Below are 24,589 nucleotides of genomic sequence, written 5' to 3'. Positions count from 1 at the left end.
TTGTGATTCACTATATTCTGGGTTTTGGGATTTGTTGTGTATTTTTGAATAGTTGGTTAAATTTATATTTTTATTTCATTATTCCGCAAAATGTTAGGCTTACCAAGTTGTAGAGATTAGGTGCCGTCACGATGTCACGCGGAGAGGAAATTGGGTCGCGACAAATTTGTGGAGCATTAATTATTATTTAAGCATTTATCCGGTTCATATTCTTGAAGTCATCAGCTCTCTGTCTTTAATAAAAATTATTGTACTATATTTTATGGTAACTTTTTGGAAGTACGTAGCGGTCTAATTTTGTTAACAATAATTATGGAGATAATTTTGTAATTGGAATTGGCCCGCGTACATGCATTTGCACCTGACAATACCAGCAATAATTTAACAAAATAAATAGTAGATTTTCATCATCTCGTAGTTCTTACAGAATCAAAGTAGAGAGTATAACACCTCAAAATGAAATGACTACAGAAAAAGATGGCAATTGAATTTTTATTTTTTATTTTCCATCTAGTCAGAGCTAGAAGCCTCTTCCATTGCGATTGGCAGAAGTAAAAATGGTGAGTATAGCCATGGTAGTAAAACCAATAAGGAGTATTCCACTGGCAATAATTCCTCTGTCCAGAAACTTTTGGCTCTTGTCCTGAAATTCCTCAAGTCCATCTACCCCTAAAAGTTCAAAGCTGTCAACTAATTGGTCTATGAAAATTTTCAGTTCAATACTGACACCAAATCCTACCCCAACTCCACTTGCCAAGAAGAACGCTATCACCTGCGAATTACGTTCGAAAATACATGTAAGTAAAATATGGAGAATGAATGCAATGGGAATGTGTGTATGATCTCTGATTTTTATGCAATTTGTAAAAACAGATTGCAAGTTCTGCTTTTGCCCTTTTGGCTTAAACCAACTCCACTGTGATGTTTACACGTTTTACAAAATAAGAGAGACTATTTGGTGAAATAGATTGGTCCAACTTTTGCTACTTTTTTTTAGGAATATTGATTCTTATTAGCCTATTTCTAAGCACTTAAAGTGACTCACTAATAGTATATTTTATAAGTGAACATAGATTTTTTACCCAGCAGTCAATCTATAGCTTTACAACCAACTATATTATTCGAAAGCTGGTTAGATCTATTCTCTTAGACTATAAGTCTATAACTTCTGTAAAGTCATGAAAGCATAGAAGAAATATGAATCTTTGTGTATAAAGTTAATGTGAAAGTCATTAAATAATTTTATACACTTTGGTGTTTACGTAAGTACAACACTAAGTAAAGTTTGTAATTAATAATTTTTAATATCTTACAAGTGCATTAAATAGCAGAGAGCCGTTTGTATACTACGATAGTAAACAGAAGCATATTATTATATATAGCTGCTTAAGAGTTCACAGAAGAAAACCTTATCTCCGTAAAACTCAAACATCGGCAGAAAGTCGCCCTTAATCAACCTCTTCTCTTTGACGGCATGATACAGTGCGAAAGGCAGCTGAATCAATGAATAGAGAACTCCTCCTGCAGCGGCTGCTAAGACATACCTGCAAATTGTAATCATGAGATTGAATCATAAATATTTGCTATTTTATAAATTTACCACAATAACAAAGAAGATAATTAAATTAATTTTTTTTACTCATTGCCAGGCACTTGTAACCTAGTCTACTTGTTATTCTTTTGGATTTTATTCAAAATATGGCAGATATTATTTAACCAGGAAAAACAAACGAACAAAGACAGGTAATTGTTACCAAAAGGAGTAATTAAGTCGTTGATATCCAAAATTTTAACTGAACATAATTCCTGGAATTAGATTTATCATACAAAACCCCCACCATCTAATAAAATACTTAAACATTTTTCCTTTGCCACTTGAATCTGGAAAGAAAGAAATTCATCACCTGAAGCCTTTGATGTCACTGAATTTGGTTTTGTCGCCATCTAATTTGAAGTTGTTTGTAACAATAAGCGCAAGGGCAGCTGTGCACGATGCGAGAGTAAGTATCCTCAGTACAGCAATTGAGTTGATAATTGTACGCTTAGAAGTTGCCATTCTTCACTTAGTTCAATTTCTTCTTTTCTTGACACACTTGAATATTTTCAATAGAACAGATACATCCTTTTATATACTAGTAACCAGCACTTAAACATCGCTGAATTGGTCGAAATGGCCACACCAAAAAGAAATTCTCTGAATAATGTTATTTTAGCTTGACGTGAATGTCAAAGCAGGAAACAAACAATCCTTTCCCAATTTAAACAAACGTTTGAACGAGCAAACACGTAATTTCTTCGAAGGGGAATAAAGAATCTATGATGATTTTGTTATTTACTTATAAGATTAATAGCGTTGAACAAGCAACGAATCTAAATACATACATAATGCTAAGTGTTAGTCAAGAAAGAAAACAAGATAATGAGACACCTTCTTGTCGTTTATAATCAGGCATTCCTTTTGTATTTGCTATACATACTTTCGGCTCAATTGAAATTTAAATATTCGGACGCCATTTGGTTTGGTAATCTTAACATTTTTGGACAAAGATGTAGAGGTTCCATTATCTAATGCCAAATGACCACTTTCTGTCCTGAATAGTAGACCGATTCTAAGGTAAATATTACAAAAGGCCATGGTTTGAATTCTTATGTTACATGAAAATCCGAACTGCAATACCAAAAGAGTATTATATATCCTTGTGGGGGCAGCCAAAAATGTCTTCCTGTAAGAACATTTATTGCTTAATCTTGGTCAATTAAAACATATTTCCACCTCAATATGTCTCTTGACTACATATATTAATGTGGTTCGAGTGTGAATAACTTTTTCCTGTATTTGATTGCGACAACGAAGAAATTCTTTAAACTCAGAATGTACCGCAAAGAAAATTAGGCGTATCAAAACAGCTGATATGAAAATGTGATAAAGCTCTCATATTTCAAACTACGTAGGCCAGAACAATCAAATAGCAAAATTTAGTAACATCAACCCTCACAAAACCCTGGCAATACACAACAGAATCTTACAGCAACCTGTTTCGGTGTCCTTTTTTCATATTTTTACCACTAACAACAGCATTTTCTTAAGTCAGTAATCTAAATATTTACGAAAATACAAGTTCAAGGAGGCTTTATGCCTATCTCAAACTAGTGAAGAGACTTATCTTCCACCCTAAACGTATGTACAATGAAGGACAAGCCCTTCTGAGCACTGCAGGGAACATTCTCATCAGTAGCTAATATGCACAAGTAGAGAACCACCTTCAAGCCAAATAGCCTATTAATATCCCAGTGTGCCATGTGCCGCAAGCTTTAGAGTTCAATCTCTAAGTAAACTTTTTTACTGAGCATCAGATATTTTGTATGTGCGGGTGATTCGGATCTGAAGTAAATGAAAAACGAGGATGCTTAAGAAGCTTACCTACTCATAGTTATGCAGGAAAAATAATACAGGACCATCGCAAATTTCATTCCCTATATCCTATACCGCAGCAGTAACCACCAAAAATATCTCTTCAGCTATTCAAGGCAGATAACATAAACTTACAGGGCAACTTGTATATAAGAACTTAAAAAGAAAAGAAACAATCAAACAAACAAAGGTGAAAGATCATGGGGTTTTGAACAGGGCAGTGGAACCTTTATGCTTGGGAGTCCATGAATCCCTTCGTTAAAAGTTTTTCTTTTTCTTTGAAATGTCCCAAGCCAGAAAGGCTATGAAACAATGATATCTATTGAAGATGAGAAAATTAACTTTAAGAGATTACTTACTATTCAAACTAGTTCACCCCATGTGACTTTAGCACACCCGAGAAGATGAAAGAGATGCTTTTTTTCTACCTTAAACAGACTTAATATTAAAACTAAAAAATGAAAAAATAAATAAACCTTAAAGTTTAATTTAACCAAAATACAGAGAACGGTAAAGTTCTTTAACTCCTCATTGAATTTATACAGCGTTAAGTTTTGTAAACTTGCTGATTTGATAGTAGTATATAGGGAAAAGGCCCAAAAATGACCTTGTGGTATTCGAAATGGATCAATTATAACCCCCGTTTAAATTTGAATCCAAAAATGACCCTGCCGTTATAAAATGGGTCTAATGATGCCCCTGTGTTATTCAAAATGGATCAATAATGCCCTGAAATTTATTTTTTTTTTAAAAATGCTTTTAAAAACTGAAAAATATATATTCTGTAAAAACTAGAAAAAGAAAGGAATTTGCAAAATATATATTTTTAAGTCTTTTCAGTTTTTTTAAAGTATTTGTTTTGTAAAAACTGAATTTTTTTTTTTTTTTTAAAAAACTGAAAATTTATTGAACTCTCCTAAAGCAGTGGACTACATATGCATTAGTTTTAAAAAAATAAAAATATTTTGCAAAATCTTTTTTTTTTCAATTTGACGGTTCAATATTTTTTCGGTTTATTTTTATAAAATAAAAAATCTACCATAATTATCGGTACAGTTATAGATTTATATAAAAACATACGGTTTTATTAAAAAAAACCTTAAAATCGGTTCGGCACGGTACGATTATGTCGGTTTAGTCGGTTTTTAAATATTCATTTACAGTTATATGTCGGTTTTTTTAAATAAATTTCCAGTTTTTTTTATAAAAAAAAATTTCAATAAATTTCCAGTTTTTAAATTATTTTTTTTTCCAGTTTTTACAAAACAAATACTTTAAAAAAACTGAAAAGACTTAAAAATATATATTTTGCAAATTCCTTTCTTTTTCTAGTTTTTACAGAATATATATTTTTCAGTTTTTAAAAGCTTTTTTTAAAAAAAAAATCCAGGGCATTATTGATCCATTTTGAATAACACAAGGGCATTATTAGACCCATTTTATAACGGCAGGGTCATTTTTGGATTCAAATTTAAACGGGGGTTATAATTGATCCATTTCGAATACCACAAGGTCATTTTTGGGCCTTTTCCCTAGTATATATTACCATCTTATACTGAACTTAATTATTTAAAAATGCTTCCATCAATCAATTAAACACACCTCAATCTCAAACTAGTTGGAGGCTATATAAATCCTCTGTATCAATTCTGCTCTAGTTCCATACTAATTTAAGGTAAATTAGGGACTATAAAACTAGATGTAAATCTCACATTTATCTTTAAACAAACACACAAATCTCTAACTGGAATAATCAAAATAGTTCAATCTTACGACTTCTTCTCCCATTTTATAAGAGCTGGCTCCATCCCTGTAATTGAAGATTCAAGCATGATAACACATTACCTGGGCGAACGCATAAATTGCTCGGACAATTCTAGCATAATCAGTTCCAAGCATTTGAATGACAACATCTGCTAGAAGTGTTCCCCACAGACTGCATAAGATGCCAGATACAATGTGGTCACAGACTGTAAGAACAGTACGAGGAGAAGTATATGAAACCAGAAAAACTGAGAACTTAATTCACTGCTTCACCTTCACTGATAGAGACAGCAAATGGGCAACAAAGTCATGGAAAGAAATTAAATAAAAGAGTGAACCATATTAAAAAGGAGTTTCCTAACTGGCAAACCTAGAGAGAGAGTTCGTAAAAGAAACATCTTTTCCAAGTGAGAACGGTCATAAGGTCCAAATAGCAAAAAATATGCAGAGTTATCCTATAAGCTAAAGCCTTCAAGAGAGAATGGTCATAAGGTCCATAATTCATCATTCAATCATTTACTATATTTTTTTATTGCCATTCAATCATTTACTGTTGAACTAACGAGTATACTCTATTGCCTTTGAATACAAATACAGTTGAAGCATTTGCCACTTGCATCAACCAGTTCGACCCAAACGACTACGAAATCCAATATGACGGCAAGCCAGAGAGCAGGAAAATTTGATAACCACAAAATCCAACACAAACCTATGACTTCTCTCCATATATTTCGCCCCACAACTTCGTTAAGTACTTGGTTATAGAAAGCTTCAGTTTTGATTTTGCAATCTTGCCAAAGAATATAAGCATTCATTTATCCTTAATCCTGATACCAAACAAGCTCTTGTTAGTCTAAGCACTTGCAAAAAATGGAATAAGTTACAAAATACAACTCAAATTTCGGACCAGGTGAGCAAGCTTTATGAATCCTCATATTATTTCCACTCCATTTGGATTCGTTTCATTCCAGCGTGGAATAATTTGTCTATTAAGACAAATTAGGTGTTCTCTGTGGTGTCAAGTTTAGCTCAGATAAGTGAAAACGGCCCAGCCCATACATGTTTGGGCCACTTGTGTTGGACAAAAATTCATTGATAGGTCAATTTGGACACAACCCGAACTAACCCATCTAAAAGTATGGAGTCAATTTTGACTATTAAGGTAACCTAGTTTACCCATTAAAACTCTATAAAACTTATGGGTTAAGTCATAACCAATTCATAGACTCAACCCATTTTAACCCGTCCCAACTTGATTCAACCCATTTATTTGACACCCCTAAGGTTTTCTAAAAGAGTCACCTGGTCCAGCTAAACACGCAAAGCATAGTAGATTGACATGAATGGGAGCAAGATGTTTGCTATGGATCCTACAACTGAAGGAAGAGGATTGTTGTTCCAGTAGCTCTTTTTATTGAAGAAGAGATGAATGCTCTGATGATAGAGCAATGTCTACTAATGACGCTAATGCAGCAGCAACTTTAATTAAAAGGACGGCAAGGAGAAGAACTAAGTGATCTTTATTGCAGATATAAACAAGTGAAGCAAATTGTTCTTCTGAGAAAGTAAAAAAGTGAAAGACATGGCACTGTTTCCAGCACAAATGACATTACATTGGACCAAGAAATGTCATCATACTCCTTAGACCAAAGTAACGGGAGGCAGCACCTGCTAAGCCCTGTCAAAACCAATAACAATGAAATGTTAGCATGTACTTAGAACTCTATAGAAATTGTAGTTATTGAAGCAGAGCCTGAAAGAGAATTACTAACTTCATCATAAAAGGTTTCAGTTATTTATTATTGATACGGTCTTTCTAAGTCGACATTTTTCTTTTTCATTTATCTTGTGTTTTAGGTCATTTAACATAACAATTCAGCAGTTATGGCCTTTCAGGATGATTAACTTTCTTCAAATGCATAGAAAGTGTGGAGAATCTTAAGGAAAATAAGGAGTAAGAGGCTGCATCATTCATGAATAAGATAAACTGATGACACTCTTCCTATAGAGGTCTCTGCTGGACTTTATGCCAGTAAAACAACTATAGGCAGTAATCTTTTGTAGTGAAGCAGAATGGCAACCCTCAAACCAATGTGTATTCATAGGATTCTTAGACCTTTTTTGCAGCCAGCATGGCCAATCTGGACTCCAGGTTAAGAGCCGCCACTTCTCCACCCTAAAACCAACAAGAGCCATGTGAAGCGAGGAAAACCATGTGAGAGAACCACAAATCAACTGTTATAACTCATCTAGTAAGACACTGCAATGCAGGACAGAGTCTTTGGTATGCCAAAGAATCACTTTCTGAAGAACCATCTCTTTTCGTATGTTTCCTTCCGTCCAAGAGATTTCATTACAACGCCGTTAGGTTGCTACATATGAAAAGGAACTTTCTGGAAAGTCAACTTTCTTGAACCTTAAACTTTTTCATGCATTTCATAGCCGGGAAATTTTGGGAAATATGGTTGCAAAGGATCCTCCAAATTAAGTCGTGCAAAATTTGCAGGACTCGTTTAGGAAATCGATTTATTCTTGATTTTAAATTTCCTTTTCTTTTCAAGCAAATGCATGCAACCAAATGATAGTCCATTTATTTTACTTTTACTTGCTACAACTTTCTCAAAAAGCACATTCCTAGCAACTTTCTTAACATTCAACAAAGCCTAACTTTTAGCAGATGTATCCAAAACAGCTCTTGAATTACCAACACAATGCCAAGACTACATAACTTTTGCAAGTGTTCACACTCGAATGAAATCCTTAAACAAGAAAAGTGGATTTAAAAGACGCTAGAACCCAGACCACATAACTTCCTCTAAAATAAATGGTTAATCAACCTTCCTTTTTATAATTATAAATGGTTAGCCAATTTTAAGACCATAATTCACGTGAAAGAAATAGAGATCCAGATGTCAGAGCACATTTCAGGAACAGTAAAGAGACTCATTTAAAGTGTCTAACATATGCTACAGTTTCCAACAAACTCAGGACCTTTAAGCACCTTTTTAAGGACTTCCCTACTTATCTGATAATTGGCAGCCTCCAATAGCATCTTTCCAGAAAATCTCCTGGCTAACTAGAAAAGCAGCAAACATGGTCTGTCGTTACAAACAGGATCAAAGCACAGGATAAGGAAAGCAAATTGCAGAAATCACAAGGTATCAATTTTACCCCGCTGTATATCCTCCCCAATGTTAGCACCCCGCCACCCTAGAACATAAAGGTCATGTTAATTAAAGTATGACCAAAAGGCTCAAAAGATTCACAAGTTTCCACAATATAAGAATAAACCTTTAATATTATTGAACGGGCTCCTTCCGCCCCAGCTTTTATTGCGGCAACAGCTTGTACCTTCCACTTACTAAGTCCAAACTCTAGACTACCATGCCCATCAGAATCATCCAAGCTCTCTTTTGAGCTGTGGAAGATATATATTCTTCTTGTAAGGTCCATATAAGAGTCAATATTTCCAAACAAACAAGAGTAATCAATATCTCTATGTGTGATTCAGTGAGACCTAGCAGAAGAAGAAAGGTAGAGAAAACCTCCTATACAGAAACTGGAGAATTAAGAGATATTAGGAAAATTATGTTGTCAATCAACCTGACAACCTTCAAGCGCGCCAAAATCCAATGGAACTGATCGGGAAGGAAAATAAATCGAGGGGGAGAAAAACAATAAAAAACTATCTATATGTCCCATTATATAGGACATTTTCTATTTTCTGACAACCTAAACTGTTCAAAAGTTACAACATTCTATTAGTAACATCATCTTTTTAAGATGAAATCAACTAGTAATATCATTCTATACAACTTTCACAAGTTTCACAAACTTAAACTCATTTTACTAATCAAATAGTGTAGTATTTCTCTATCAAACTAATTCTTCAATCACTATCTTAAAATTTTCTCTCTACCATTTGTATAATACAAGTGAAATAAATATTGTAAACTTCATATATCATATAAGACGGAGGGAGTATGTGAAATAACTAGCAAAAAAAATCTTAAAGCATGCAGAATAACAAAACAACAAAAATTAAGTCCCTCTCCTCAACCACACCATTTGTTCTCATAGAAATCAAAAGGAAAGGGACTTACCTTGAGTACTCCTGCAGCAGATAAAGAAATATCTCTGCTTCCAGGTCCTCTGTAGACAATTTGGCTGAACATCTTATACTTAATTTTTCCCTGACACCAAGCAATACCTCTCTATATGATGGTCTCCTACCCCTAGATTGAATTTCAAACAACATCAATCACTGCCACGTTAAAACAAAAAAAAAAGAACTAAAATAAAAGAATCACGTAGAAGGTCAGGAAATGCCAAAACATTGTGTATATCAAACTAGAGCTGAATCGGGTGACGATCACCAGTTATATCAGTTTCATTTTAAAAAGTCTAATTTCATCAAACTAGAGATGATCGGGTGACAACTGTCAGCTATTTTGGTTTCATTATCACAAGTCCAACTTTACAAGCAACCAATAAACATCACTACCATTTGAACTCCACATACTCAACCACTGAATCTTTTAATGATGAGCTAGCTATCAAAAGCTTGAGTTGTGATAATTCATACTTCCCGGAGGCATCCATGTAATTTGCATGTAGAACATAAATGTTGATGACAGCGAATCAAGTTTGAATAATGAAGATAACACGCATCTGAGTTTTTAGAACAGAACTCAATTATCTATCCACTCGTCATAACAACAAAGAACCCTCCGCCAAGCCCCTGAGAGAGATTAATGCATGATTTCCCCCAATTTTACAACCAAATATTATAGTGATTTATATTTGAGTTAAGCATATTTTTACATTGGCTCAAACTCCTTTCAGTAATTGGACCGAAGAAAATTTTAAAGTTCTGAGTAAAACACAACTATTCTAAACAAGTACTATATTAGAGAAACCTCAATGTGGAGCGAGCATCAGCTGCAAGGTATAAAAATCTTGATTCAAGCATGGACAAAAACTCTTCCCTCTCTTCCAGGTCTTCTCCAATCATAATGTAATCAATTTCATCTCTCTTTGTTACTGACTTCAACAATGGGCTGAAGTAACTGAAACATAACCACACAAGAAGGCAAATTGGTTTAGAAATGTCAAAGCACCTTATTTTTTAATAAAACGCTAAAAGTTTAGGACGATACTGTTACATGTATATTACTACCTAGGACCAAATAATATTCTTTGAAGTTCATAGAGTTCAGAATCAGTCGCGAGTTCAAGCACGGACCGAAGATCCGGATCAACTTCACTGCTGCCGCTCCCTACTATAGTGCATTTCACAATTCATAAGAAATTCACAGTAAAATTACCAGTAATAAAGAGAAAGTTGTAATGTGCTTTAAAGATATACCTTGATGTTGACTTGAAAGTAAGGCACGGGGAGGATTTAAGAGGAGCCTTGAGCCGGAGCTTCGACGGAAATATAATTTGATAATCTAAGAAAAAATAACAGAGTTCACAAAGAGTAATTCAACTAAATGGAGAATAAGGAATGTAAAGCTTACTTTGTGCCGAGAGGAAGTGATGAGCGGCCAAGTGATAGGGAGGAGAAAGGGAGTTTGATGTAAATGGCCAAAAAGAAGTGGCTGCCGGTGGAATTGGTGGTTCAACGGAACGGAGTAGAAAGCTCCGGCGGTACCCATTGTTGCGGACACAGTCTGCTCTGCTCACAACCTCAGTCCAGTAACTCCAGTCCACGCAAGCATATGGCCAAATGGGGATTCCCTTCAATTGACGGAAATACCCCTTATAGTTTTCCAAATTCAAGAGAAAATTCACAGGGAATGACAAAAAAGATCTCTTTTATCTTTGGGAGTATGCACCTACTCGTGTTTGTAAGCATTGGATCTGCGGCATTTTGCGACTTAATGTTCAATTTGACCAACTTATGGAATAGTATTTTATCTCAATTTATTCAAAATACATAGTAAGATCTTGTCAAAGTGTAGAAATACTATCAAACTAAATTTTAGTTCCAAGGGTGAGATACCTTTATATGTAACTTAATAATATTCACAATTTTCACTCTCAAAGTATTAAGCTCCCGTTTGGCATAAAATTTGGGAAATTTTTTACAAATTTTGTTTTCAATATTTGTTTGTTTACAGATTTTAACTATTTTTTAGCAAATTTTAAAAACAAAATCTTCAAATCCCAAAAATATCTTTTCAAATAAAATGTATGTTCAAACAAAATTTCAACTGTCAAAAATTATTTTTTATCTCATTTTTAAAAACTCATATTTTCAAGTTTCAACCAAAGCCTGCTAAAACAATCAAACACTACCACAATTCAAGAATTAAAAAAAGCACGTTTTGAAGTCCAGGAATTGTAGTTCAAGTAGAAAACTAACCTAAATAAAGGTGGTAAATAGATTTCTATTATAGTATAGCTAGGTAAAAATCCCAAACTAAAAACCAACAATGTAAGACTCCAATATGCACTGAATCAACAAATGCCATTTTCGTCTTCTTTTTCACCATTGAACTGTTAGCATAATTTATCCACTTCATAATGGAAGGAGGCTAGAATTTTTTTTTTTTTACATTTCCTTAGTAACTTAGGTGTCATTGTAAAAAATACTAGCATAATAACTGGTAATATCGGATTTTGGTTTTAAAAAGGTCCATCTTTAGTCGTAAAAGTTAGAAATTAGTAACTTCTGCCCTTTTTTTGGCCAAAGGTATACTTCAAAAGTGTATAAAATAAATAAGAATCGATAAAAGCAGTAGAAAGAATTGGACAAAAGGTAGAGTGTAGAGATCACCACTTCATTTTAACACTACCAAAGGAATGACAGTGTGCGAGTCATGGTAAACAAAACAAAAGAATGAAAAAGTGAGAATATTCCAGGTAAAGTCTAGGCTTTCAATGTTCTTTGAACGCAAATAGCATGTGATCCCTCGCTTTCGAAATATGAAGCTTAACTTACAACAAGATCAGAGCAAAAGAACAGTAATCTAATTCAGAACTTAGAACCATAGCCATCCACAGGAGTAGGTTTTGGTTCATTATATATATTAGAGTCAAAACCACATCTTCAAACTTCAAACACACTGCGATCATAAAATGTCAGCTTTTGATCCAAGTTACGTAGATCTGGGATTTTCGTCATTCATTTGGTTTAATATAAAACAAGCACACCTTGACCAAGTTCCAAACCAAAAGAAAAAACCAACATCTGATGACGACGAACTAGTTTGTGAAAGATCAAACAAAGAAGTGATTATGCCAAGTAACTTGCTGGTTTAGAATGAATACTATATCCAAGCCATCAACTATTTCCTTAAATAGGTAATCCTGAAAGCTTAGGCCAAAGAATAAATCATTCACACAAATAGGTATTTCTGCTTTGTAGAATATGACATAGAATTGGCTGTCAGAAGGAGATAACTTACACAGATTAGGCAGCACTTCACGAGTGCTTGTAGCATTTTAACATAACAAAAATTGATATAACAGTTAGTAGCGAACAAGATAGGCCCTCTGTGAGAAAATACTTTAGCATTTAAATGCTGGTTTTTCTCCCTGGCTAACACGGGCAGCCGTATCTGTGATGCTTGTGGAAAGGGAATCCTTAAAAAGTTACACACGAATTAAATAGGACATCATTCTTCAGTTTTACAGACTGATTTCGGAAGAAAAGTAACATCATCCCTTCTTGTCGTAGGCAGCTATGTTTTGTGGTTCACATTCAGGACTAAATAGACGAACTAGCAAAGCTGTGCTTGAGCTCATAGAAATAGCTCCACAAGTTGCCCACCTAAGACTTCTAGGAACTGTGATTCTAGGACCTGGATTACCAAATGCATTATCAGAAAAGAAACGGCATGCATAATCAAGATAAAATTTGAGTGACAATTAAATAAAGAAGCATGCCCTTCGGAGCTCAGTACTATTCAATATAGTCAAGGGAGATAGGATTGAGAGGTGAAAGCACAAAGAATTGTAGAATGCAGGATGTTGATGCAACAATCCTTTCATCTATCAAATCCAAAAGCCATTCCAGCAGTCAATTGACTACTTTGGTGATGCACAGAGATCAAAACTGAGAACATAAAATACATGCAGCACATGAAATCCCAAGTCCATAGGATCCTGCTGATCTTTGTCTCTTGCTTGCTGCATTTTAGAGCTTTTCTAGAATCAAAAGATCCAAATAATCAGAGCTCGCTAAGAACTGAACAGTCCCTGCTTATACGAAGAGCTCACCAAGTCAACTGTCCCCTTCTCTCTCTCCTTCCAGCCTGTCTATTCCGGTTTGTCCTCTTCTTTAACCTTGGGAAGTATTTCTTACATTATATTTTCATGCCTGGGCAGCAGACAAGCTCCCACAATTCTGCTTCCTAGTCTCCCTATCTTTCCCACTCACTTGCCTCAACAAAAGCATATTGCGCCAGTCTATTGAATACAAAAGGATTCATTAGGCCCATCATTACCCCAACAAATAGATGAAGATTACTACGCAGCGCAGGAGCCAGGAAGAAGGATACAGGGTAGAAACTCTTAGAGGAAGATATATAGCCTAGGAGCAGCAACTCTAAGCTTGAGAAAACTTTGCAAGTTAAACTAATGAAAAAGAAACTCTCAACAACCCACTTGCGGAGCAACAAGCTCACGCAGCACTTCATCTTCAAAACTCAAATCTTACCTTTAAGTTCTCTTTCTCAAACCAAGACACCTACACTTGGCAATAAGCCTTTTTTAACACTTGATAAAGCAACCGTACTACTCAATATTTCGAGATCTATCAAACAAACACATCTTTTCATCGTTTTAAATTTAGAGATCAAAACTTCATTTAGTGCATTCCTACTCTCGTTTCATTCTTATATACTCGAGAGCACTTGAATTTTAAAAAAAAGCTCCAAAAAGTGAAAGAATGAGTATAAGCCATCAGGAGAGTAAAAACAGTCAAAGGAGAAATATATAGCAAACCATAGTGCAATCGGCAAAGAACCCAAAATCCTAATGCTCCTCCAACGGAAAAAATGCCAGCTGTTTGTCTCATAAGCCTTGAGCAGGGTTTTGCATCTGATCTCATTAACTCTCCATCTGAATACCCGAGCATACGCCTCAAAGCCATTATCCAGAAGCCCTGCTAAAATACATAGGGTGTAAAGAATCTCATCAATATGATAAAGTGTGAATCTTTAAACGGAACGTAAGCCAATTACGTAATGAAGTTCTTATGAAACAAATTTCTATTTAGGAATCTAGCTTGTTTTATGTATGGCTAACAAACTCCGCAAAGAAACCAAAAGTGTTTCTTGAAAGAACAACCATGACTCAACAAATGAAATTTCCCATATAGTAAAGCTTAAATTTAGTAAAAGCTTATACTAATTAATCTAGTCACTTGAGCAGCTTAGGTGAGGCATTTTCACAAGCAAATTGATGGCAGTATATAAAACTTACTCAAAATCGCCAATCCTAAATTCAATCCGAAACAGGCGTGAACGCTGTTCCAGCCACTGAAGGAGACTATAATGCTACTGAAAAAATCAATTATCGTTCTCGAGTACACCACTTACGTCGGGGGAAGCAGGTATTCCTTCCAAACCTTTTCTTGTCGCAAAGACTGCAGTGTTCTTTCTGTAGAAGACTACCAAATGTTAAGTAGGGGAGAGAAGGGTCAATTCAAAAAAACCCTTTCTGGTTTCTTATAATTACAGAAATACTCATCTCATTGCATCAAGTCTTTTTCTTTTAAGTACGAGAACATGTACTCCATCCAATTTTGGCGTAGCTGAAAGATAAGCAGACCAAGTAATAGGGATTTGTCATAGCACACACCAAGTTTTTACCCTTTAAGTACAGATAATCAGCTAGAGCTTGAATTCTAGATTGAGTTAATCTAAATGTGTCTCAATAAAAAATCACTCGTCAAAGCTGTAATCTGAGTAGTAAAAGTAACACTGAATAATCAATTGCACAAGTATCTTGTCTAGCTGCAGTTCGAACATACGTTTAACTTTGCATCATACCTGAGATGTACAATGAATGAAGCTAGGTTGCATTTGTAAAGAGAAAAATCCTCTCCAAGTTCTACTGGAGTTGGCATATATCACATATAAAATATAAAATCCTCTCTATGTTAACCACAAACACAATGAAAAGTACTTTTTGCAGGTTCAGTCGTTGGGCTAGAATTCATTCTCAACATATAGTTTTCCTTCTTTCCCTTTTTGATTCCCCAAGTTCTTCAACGATATACAAAGTAGCAGCTCAAAAATAAAGGTGTAGAGCAAAGAGATCAAAGTAGGAATCCCAAGCAGCAATAATCCTAGAAGAAATAATGAAAGCAGAAAAACCAAAGAGTCCGCAAAGAAGATAAAGAAAGAAGAAAACAAATAATGAGCTGCATAAACTAAACAATCATTCTAATCTTTAATATACAAATTAATAAAAATCCAGAAACTAAGCAACAATGGTATAGAGAATTGGGACTTATCATACATAGGGTCACATCAATGAGGGGCTGAGCAAACAACTCAACTGCTTTAACCTAGCAATGATCGTTTAAAAAAAATTGCCTCCTGTCTCTTGAAGCCCATTTATCTTCATCACATACAGGTCTACCTTCTTTTTTTTTGATGAAGTAATTGGTTTCATTAACGGAATCAAGAAGATGCATAAATTACAAAAGAACATAGCAATTGTTAGCTCCTTACAAATGTTTATACTAGTACTAGGGAGCTAACAAAATTCAAAAAACTATACGTGGAGTCAATAGGGGAAAGATAAGCCCAGTTATACAAATACATGAAGCATCTGGCCTTGAGTTTGTGAGGAGAAGTTGATACTCCATCGAAACACCTGTTGTTTCTTTCATTCCAAATGCTCCAAACACATACAGGTCAACTTTTCACAGGGGAATTTCGCCAAATAGGTCTTGAAGGGAACAGAGGTAAAAACCTGATCCTAGTACAGGACAACACCAATCCACAACATTTTTTATCCACACAACTCAATTATATTAAGACCTATGCAAATCAGAACATATCAGATTGAATCTGAAACTGGATAACCAATGAGAAAAAATATATATAATAAATTTGTAACAAGAGACAGTTGGAACATGAGGAAACAATAGGGCAAATGGGACAGTTAATACTAATCAACAGTTACATACCGTAACATGAAAGAGGTAATTAGAATCGATTTTTAGAATTCTCTCAGATAAATTCACCAGAAATAATCTTGAGTAGCTAATGTGCAAAATTATGCAGCACACAAATAAAGAAGAAAAAAGTAATAGAAGCAAACTGGAAAGATAAACACAACGAAGCTAAAAACTGAAACCTGAAAAACCAGTAAATATATTTTTATCGGTATCTGCAATTCAAGCAATCTATAGAAGTTTAACATCAAATCTGCAGTAACAACGACTTCTACATGTAAAATATTATATAAGCAGACAGAGAGATTTACAATTCAAAGTATGTACTTACTTGTTATTCTAGGTAAACAAGATGACAATCAAAACAAAGAATTCAGTAGTGATAGCAGCACTTAGCCATGATTTACAAACAACACCAAATGCAATGAAATCATCGAACACTGTAACACGCTTCACTATTGTAACAAGTATATCGAATGGAAGTTCTGACCAATTCACCATTATTTCCTAGGTAGGTACGGGAAAAGGGCAAAGAGAATAATGAATTTGCTTTTGAGAACATTCGTATAGGCCCTATCCAGCTTGGACAAGAATTTGTAATCCAAAATAAAAGGTTTTCTCCATCTGTCAGACCAGTTCTAGTTACTTTTGGATTAGTTCTACTTTAACAGAACGGGAAGGTGTGGAGAACTTCGATTAATGGATGGTCTCGGAAATATCAGAATATCGCTACTAAATCAATAAAGAGCTTAAATAATGCCAAATCATGATCGAATACTGATAAAAATTCAGTACTGACTTGATAGTGTACCTCAAATTCGGTCTGAATGGTGCAGTTTTTAGGAAAATCATATTAGGTGATTTCACGGCTGTGCCTAAAATCTAACTTATTGTTTTACCCTAGAAATAATTGAATTGAACGTCCAAAAGCTCCCTTTTTCTCACACCTCCTATGTTCCTTTTTCCAACCAGAAAAAAGAGAAGGAATCAAGACAGCTTGGTTTTTCCTTTTCTATGTGATCACCCCCATATACACTGATGCGGGAAAAACAAACTGAATAGAACAACACTCCCATAAAAACAACAAATTACAGAAATCATAAAAGAGGTATTCAGAGGACAATAAGGAAAACAAAATCAAACCAAAGAAGGACCCAAATAATTACCAAATAAGTATAAAGAGCTCCGATTAACAGGTGATGTCGGAAGTAGCAGCAAAATCGGTAAACTTGAGGTCAAAAGAGGAGAAAGAAAGGGAGTTCTGATATCGCACCACCCGTCAAGTTGCTCCACGTGTGTTAGTTTTCAGTAAAAAATTTAAGAAGACCAAAATAGCCCTTGGTAAGCAGCGAAAACCTAGCAGAACCCCCAATTTTCTTATTAAAACAACGAAGAAGAAGAACCCCCATAAGAATAAACAACGAAGAAGGAGAAGCCAAAGGAACCCCCAAAAAACCTAGTAGAACCCCCTTAAGCATATAAGACTCTAGAAATTGCAGTAATTGTAAAAGAAGTAACTATACAGACAGCCGCAAAAACGGAGTCAACCCAACGAAGGACCCCAACAATTGCCAAATTGAACTGTGAATAACAAATTTTAGCACTCACCTGACAAGAGAAGCAACTGAGAAAATCGAGTAGATCGGAAAATGAAGGCAACACAGAAAAATGGAGACCACAGCGGAGAGGAGGAGAGCAGATGATTAGGACTTCGTATACGCGCACAGTTGTCCATATGAATTCACAAGTGTTAGGCTTTTGTACAAGCTGGGGTGCGAATGGAATTTCAGGAATAGGGTCTGCAAAAGAACAATAGGTACTGCATATAGTATGACATACTAATGCGTAGCTAATTTAAGAAGTAAACATGAAATGACCAAAATACCCTTTGGTAGGCAAGCTGACATCACGACCCTCAGCTGCTTCCCAAGCGGCTTCTATATAGTTAGTAAAAAAAAGTAATAATTTGATTTTAATTCATTAAACTGATTAATCCAAAGAAAGATTCATTAAAAAAGCAAAGAGCCTCGTTGCATTACGTTACAGCGAACATGCTAATAGTTTTACATCTTATAAGAAATTATTTACCGAAAAACGGATAGAATTGAATTTATACGTAGTTCTAAGGATATGTGGTATAACTTAACACGAATCGTAAGGATAAATAGAAAGTATCAAATACGGATGGTAAAGAATGAAAAATACACAAGGTTGGAAAGAAATAATTTAAGGACTAAACAAGATGAATCAATCTATGAAACCAAAAAGAATAACCCTTAAATATAGGAGTGTATGGTATTTGAGTTACAATGTAAGCAAAAAAACTTGGTCCTTACAGAAATAATAATTATCCCCTTTATAGTAGAGGGATCTTACTTTAGATATAATTAAAAATATATAGTGGGAGACCCATGATAAATTAGTTTTTCCATAATTCCTGCCAGGATTCTCTCCTCTAGTGGGATTGCAACGGCTCTTGTCTATGAGCTCGATATTGACTCGAGCTTTCGGTCTTGACTCGAGCTTTCGGTCTTGACTCGAGCTCGATTCTGACTCGGATCCTTGTATTGATTCGGGGTCAGTGTTAGTCGGTCTCTGCCTCATAAGCTCGATAACTTTACTTTGCATTATAGTTCGACTTGGATTCGAGCTCGATAATGACATCGAGCTCGACATTGATCGGTCCCTCGGGCTCGAAACTTGGTGACCTGACTTCGGACCTCAACCTGATACTATGAAGACGCTTCTCCGATCCAATGTATTACCATTTAAACCAGTTCATACGAAGGACTAACCGATTTTTACCGTATACAGATAGTCCCCTCGTTTCTGAGGAAGGATATAGCGAGAAACGACATGATTTCACAACGGCTCGATCAGATATAAGCTGACGTTCACATTGGGCTCGATCATGACGCACGTGATAGTTTTCTCGTCGGTTTAGTTTTTCAAGGCATTTAATGTGTGTTAGACGGTGGTCGGCCATTATCGAAATTGAACCGCCATTGCTATACCTATAAATAACCCCACTTTCACTTTTAATCACTTTTACATCTTCAAACTCTAAATTTTCTAACTTATTTCGCACACTTTCTGAATTCACTCGCAAATTTGTGATTCTTCTCTGCAAAAACCCTTCTTCAAAAACACCAAATCTTTGTTACCTCATTCTATTCTCGATCTTTAAATCAAAAAAAATGGCGAAAACATCAAAAACCATTCCTCAGAAAGAAAAAGCTTCTTCTTCACAACCAACCGCCGACAAAACACCGATGGAGCCACGGCCTGAGGAATGCGTTCCTGGGGCGTGTGTTCTTACGTCTGATTTTAAGGTCGACAAAGGCTCGTCGGTTCCCGACCGATATGAGCCTGTATCGAGGTATATGTGTTCGATAACCCCTCGAACAGCTAAAGAAAGAGTGCAATTGGGAGAACAAAGAAATAGTAATCCCGTCTTTGAAAGAAGATATCACCACTTACGTGAAAGGGTTTTTAAGTGTGTATACTTACCCTTTCACGTTAGGTCCCCTGGACCTGTTATTATTGACTTTTGCCGTCAATACCAAATAACCCTAGACCAGATCCATCCTTCTTTTTGGTGGATGGCTATTTTGATCCGTAACTTTGTGAACAAGGGGATGCCTTTCACCCTCGACCATCTCATCCGATTGTACTGTCCTCGCCTCTTTCGAGGCGGGTTAATAAGACTTCAGCGTCGGGATACCAAGGTTCTGTTCTCAAGTATAGACGAGGACAGGGATCGAGGCTGGATGGGCAGGTTCGTTCGAGTAAAGACTTCGGAACTGATTCCGACTGAAAAGATGCAATTTCCCAAGTAGTGGAACATGAAGCGTAAGTGCAATTCTGTTGTTATCTCCTACTATTTTCCCCCTTCATTCCTTTTCTCACCGATATCCCCCTTTTCGTGATGCAGTGGTTCCTTGGATGCCCGGTGCAGTCCCCGATATCAAGAACTGTGTACGGGATCTAGCTTCGACCTTCACATACGCCGAGCGCTTGTGGCGTGATTTGTCAAAGGGCCGATGGGAGGCCAAAAATCACGGTGAGCTTCTTTCTCGTATCTTTGGTAGTTTGAACGAGATGCTTTCCATATATTCAAATCAATTTTCCTGTATGGAGGTGTGGGCAAAGATGCGGTTTTGAGGCCCTCATCCATCGAGGAAGAGGCTTTGGCCTCTGATCCAAAGTCGGTGAAAGATAATAAGAGGAAAAGGGCCTCTACCTCCGAAGATCCAAAACCGAAGATAAGGATGGCTTGAAAGCCGAGGAAGAATACCATTCCTTTGACCGTAGAATCAGTTATGCGTCTAAGGGATGAAGACGAAGAAGAAGAAGAAGAAGAAAATGATGGGTCTGTGCTGGTGACCCGAATGAAGAAATTCACCGATGCCCCAAAGGCAGCTAAACCAATGGTGATTTATAAAGCTTCGCCTCAGATTGAGGAGATGTCAGGGGAAGGTTCGGGCAGAGTCCCCAAATCATTGGAGATCGAGTATGCTTCCTACCGAAGTCAACAAATGGTGGGTATATCCGAAGGGGCTGGTCCCGAAGCTCTCCGATCTGAGGAGACTCACCCACTCTCCCTGCCTTTTCCGAAGAGGCGATTCGGGAAGCCCAGGCTTTGGGGGCCCTCGAGATGAGTCGGTCTCATGAAGGGGAGGACCTCTTCAGTGATTTGTTTACTGGGGTCGAGGACATTGCTGGCCCTAGTGATGTGTCGGGCCTTTTTTGCGAAGTGCAGCAAGCTCTGAATCGGGTAAGCTTTAACTCTCTTCGTTGATATTATTTTTTATGTTTTCTATTCTTTTCTAACTTCTTTTCTTCTTTCTTCGCAGGACGTGGAGGTTCATCGAGAAACATGTTCTCGGTCTTGAGCTTAATTACATCGATTCGAGGCCGGCCTCCGACGAGCTACAGAGGAGAAGAACGCCCTCAGACTCCTTTCCGGTCAAAGAGAAGAAGAAATCAAAGGCCTTCGAGCTGAGTTGGCCAAGGCTCATCAAGACCAGACCGACCTGACCGAGCAGGTAATGATAATATTAAGAACTCATAGGCTTGATTCAGGATCGGAGGCTAATATTTCGATCTCACAGCTGCAGCAAAAACTCGAGACGATCGGGCAGCTTCGTGAAGAAGTTGATATAATAAGGGCGGAGATCATGAGATGGAAAGATGGCATGGATCGTCTTGCTGCAGAAAAGGAGACTATTCGGGCCCAATTGCCATCGACTGTAAGGCAACTTCAAGGCATGAAGGAGAAGAGCTCAGTTCAAGCGAGAAAAATTGAGGAACTCGAGGCTCGGTTGGCCTTCGAACTTGCCGAGGCCAAATCTGATGCCGAAAAAGCAAAGTCCTATCCGAATGCATTAGTGGTCATCTATCGGGCGGATGCTGAAGCTGCTCAGGTACAAGCAAGAGAGGCAGCCGAGACCGCCAATACTCGAGCACATTGGGTTGCCGAACTTGCTAAATGTCGATCTCGGAAGGAGACCCTCGAAGAGATCCATGCTCGAGGCTTCGATCTTACCGAAGATATAAAAGGAGCAAAAGAGCTTGAAGCTGATGCTGAAGCCTTGGCTTCCGATGATGATGATGGTGGTGATGATGATGATGGCAATGATCCGATGGAGAAGAGACTGCCCCCGTAGATAACCAAGAAACTTAGCCCTTAGTTTTCATTTTGGTTTTTTTGTGTAGTGTCCTGTTCGGACATTGTAAATATTCTTGTATATATAAAGATCTTTTCTTTTCCTGACTCGCCTCCGTTTTATTCTCTGCCTTGAGAAGATTTTGTTTTATTCATGCCTTATGAAGGTTTTCATAAGGTTTTAGGCAATTTGATCGAATTTGGATCTTGTAGCCTTCATAACCGAGTGAGTGCTTCCTCAAAACTCGAAATAAGGTAGCCCATAGGCTTAGTAGTCGAGTTGAGTGATTGTTTGAACCTGAAGTAATGTGGCTCGTAGACTTAATGGTCAAGTGAGAGTTTGCTCGAACTCGAAATAAGAGTAGCCCGTAGGCTTAGTAGTCGAGTGAGTGATTCAAACTCGAGATAATGTAACCCGTAGGCTTAATGGTCGAGTGACCGATTCGAACTCGAAGTAATGTAGCCCATAGGCTTAATGGTCGAGTGAGTGATTGCTCCAACTCGAGATGATGTAGCACGTAGGCTTATTAGTCGAGTGAATGATTCGAACTCGAAGTAATGTAGCTCGTAGGCTTAATGATCGAGTGAGAGTTTACTCGAACTCAAAATAAGAGTAGCCCGTAGGCTTAGTAGTCGAGTGAGTGATTCGAACTCGAGGTAATGTAGCCTGTAGGCTTATTAGTCAAGTGAGTGATTCGAACTCGAAGTAATGTAGCCCGTAGGCTTAATGGTCGAGTGAGAGTTTGCTCGAACTCAAAATAAGAGTAGCCCGTAGGCTTAGTAGTTGAGTGAGTGATTAGAACTCGAGGTAATATAGCCCGTAGGCTTATTAGTCGAGTGAATGATTCGAACTCGAAGTAATGTGTAACGACCCGGCCGGTCATTTCGAAAGTTATAATCCCGTTTTCTCCATTCCTACTTCTTTTTGTGTTATTCAGCTATATTATGTTATATCGGGTAGGTTGGTTCGAGTCCGGAAGGAACTCGGAGCGAAATGAGATACTTAGTCTCATAATTAAAAATTTAAGTTAGAAAAGTGGATCGGATATGGACCTATGTGTCAACGACCTCAGATTTGAATTTTGATGATTCCAATAGATCTGTATGGTGATTTTGGGCTTAGTAGCGTGTCCGGATTATTATTTGGAAGTCCGTAGAGGAATTAGGCTTGAAATGCAGAAAGTTTTATTTTTGAGAAGTTTGACCGGGGGGTTGACTTTTTGATATCGGGGTCGAAATCCAATTCTGAAAATATGAATACCTTTGTTATGTCATTTAGGACTTGTGTGCAAAATTTGAGGTCAATCGGACGTGATTTGATAGGTTCCGGAGTTGTTTGTAGAAATTAGAAATTTCAAAGTTCAAAGGGTTGAATTGGGGCGTAATTCATGGTTTTAACGTTGTTTGAGGTGATTTGAGGATTCGACTAAGTTTGTATGATGTTTTAGGACTTGTTGGTATATTTGATTGAGGTCTCGAGGGCCTCGGGTGAGTTTCAGATGGTTAACGGATCAAAAATTGAACTACAACAGCTGCTGCAATTTTCTTCTGTTGGAAATTTCTTCTGCAAGATTCGAGCCCAGAAATCTCTCAGGATCGATCCCAGGGTCAAGGGTCACGATCGAAGCCATGATCGAGCCCAGGGTCGAGGGCCACGATCGAAGCCATGATCGAGCCTTAGGTCGAGGGTCACGGTCGAGGGCCACGATCGAAGCCATGATCGAGCCCAGGGTCGAGGGTCACGGTCGAAGACATGATCGAAGTCCTAGGATCGAGGGTCAGGATCGAGGACTAGGATCGAGGACCTCGATCGAAGGCCAAGATCTAGGCAGAACCGAGGTTGTCTGGGCAGAATTATAAAAAAAAAAAACAGGGACTTCGTCACATTTGCCATTTTGACAAATTGGAGCTTGAGGAGAGACAATTTTTGATATATTTTCAAGGAAAACTTGAGGTAAGTCCCTTGTGATCATTTCTACTCCATAATATTGAATTATCATCGAATAATCCGACTAGATTACATGACTTTGAGGTGTAAATCAGAGATTGGAACTTAGAAATTTGGAAATAAGATTTGTAGATTTGAGGGTCGAGTTGAGGTCGGATTTTGGTAAGATTAGTATGGGTAGACTCGTGGTTGAATGGGCTTTTGGATTTTGTAACTTTCGTCAGGTTCCGAGACATGGGCCCCACAGGCAATTTTTGAGCTAAATTTCGGATTTTTATGAAAGAAAATTAGTATTTTCTTATGGAATTACTTCCAATAAATTTTATTGACTAAAACGAATTATGTGTGACTAGATTCGAGGCATTTAGAGGCCGATTTATGCGGCAAAGGCATAGCAGAGTAAAAAATTTTACGTTGTGAGGTAAGTAACGATTGTAAATCTAGTCCTGAGGGTATGAAACCCCGTATTTCGTATCATTCTACTATTTTGAAGTGACGCACATGCTAGGTGACGGGCGTGTGGGCGTACACTGTTGGAGAATTGTGACTTGGTCCGCCCCGTAGCAACTGTAAAGTTGCATACTTTGTTGAAACCATTTGATACTTATATGTTTTAGAAAGAACTTCTATAAATTGGGCTGAATGCCATGTTTGGGC

The 24,589-nt window shown here is 37.0% G+C and overlaps 3 protein-coding genes across 23 annotated transcripts; all 3 read right to left on the bottom strand.

Annotated features, from left to right (window-relative positions):
* Positions 1 to 382: 382 nt before the first annotated feature.
* Positions 383 to 2,775, bottom strand: LOC104113977 (CASP-like protein 4D1). The gene is made up of 3 exons (XM_009624313.4): positions 1,905 to 2,775; positions 1,409 to 1,544; positions 383 to 772 (listed from the first exon to the last, which is right to left on the bottom strand). Exons 1-3 carry the CDS (start codon positions 2,054 to 2,056, stop codon positions 521 to 523), a joined length of 540 nt encoding a protein of 179 aa, XP_009622608.1. The 5' UTR covers positions 2,057 to 2,775; the 3' UTR covers positions 383 to 520.
* A 136-nt stretch (positions 2,776 to 2,911) lies between these two features.
* LOC104113975 (uncharacterized) lies at positions 2,912 to 11,025 on the bottom strand. Of its 8 annotated transcripts, none has more exons than XM_009624307.4 (12): positions 10,699 to 11,014; positions 10,545 to 10,629; positions 10,356 to 10,458; positions 10,096 to 10,245; positions 9,280 to 9,411; positions 8,468 to 8,594; positions 8,348 to 8,386; positions 8,178 to 8,252; positions 7,293 to 7,352; positions 6,790 to 6,854; positions 5,258 to 5,348; positions 2,912 to 3,382 (listed from the first exon to the last, which is right to left on the bottom strand). In XM_009624307.4, the coding sequence occupies exons 1-12, from the start codon at positions 10,834 to 10,836 to the stop codon at positions 3,341 to 3,343; spliced, it is 1,107 nt and encodes a 368-aa protein (XP_009622602.1). In that variant the 5' UTR covers positions 10,837 to 11,014; the 3' UTR covers positions 2,912 to 3,340. The 8 variants fall into 8 exon arrangements, 6 of the variants coding, with proteins under 6 accessions (XP_009622602.1, XP_009622603.1, XP_070053446.1 ...); XM_009624308.4 differs by having other exon boundaries at positions 10,356 to 10,455; XM_070197345.1 differs by having other exon boundaries at positions 10,545 to 10,603; positions 10,699 to 10,797.
* Positions 11,026 to 12,521: 1,496 nt separating this feature from the next.
* LOC104113973 (uncharacterized) lies at positions 12,522 to 18,058 on the bottom strand. Of its 14 annotated transcripts, none has more exons than XM_070197351.1 (4): positions 17,925 to 18,058; positions 14,612 to 14,788; positions 14,132 to 14,294; positions 12,522 to 12,987 (listed from the first exon to the last, which is right to left on the bottom strand). In XM_070197351.1, the coding sequence occupies exons 3-4, from the start codon at positions 14,277 to 14,279 to the stop codon at positions 12,845 to 12,847; spliced, it is 291 nt and encodes a 96-aa protein (XP_070053452.1). In that variant the 5' UTR covers positions 14,280 to 14,294; positions 14,612 to 14,788; positions 17,925 to 18,058; the 3' UTR covers positions 12,522 to 12,844. The 14 variants fall into 14 exon arrangements, with proteins under 14 accessions (XP_070053452.1, XP_018632433.1, XP_009622598.1 ...); XM_018776917.3 differs by having other exon boundaries at positions 14,132 to 14,291; XM_009624303.4 differs by having other exon boundaries at positions 14,728 to 14,788.
* Positions 18,059 to 24,589: the final 6,531 nt, after the last annotated feature.

Source organism: Nicotiana tomentosiformis, chromosome 3 (genome assembly GCF_000390325.3).
Source record: "Nicotiana tomentosiformis chromosome 3, ASM39032v3, whole genome shotgun sequence".
Lineage (NCBI taxonomy): Eukaryota > Viridiplantae > Streptophyta > Magnoliopsida > Solanales > Solanaceae > Nicotiana > Nicotiana tomentosiformis.
This window is presented reverse-complemented; position numbering and strand designations above follow the sequence as displayed.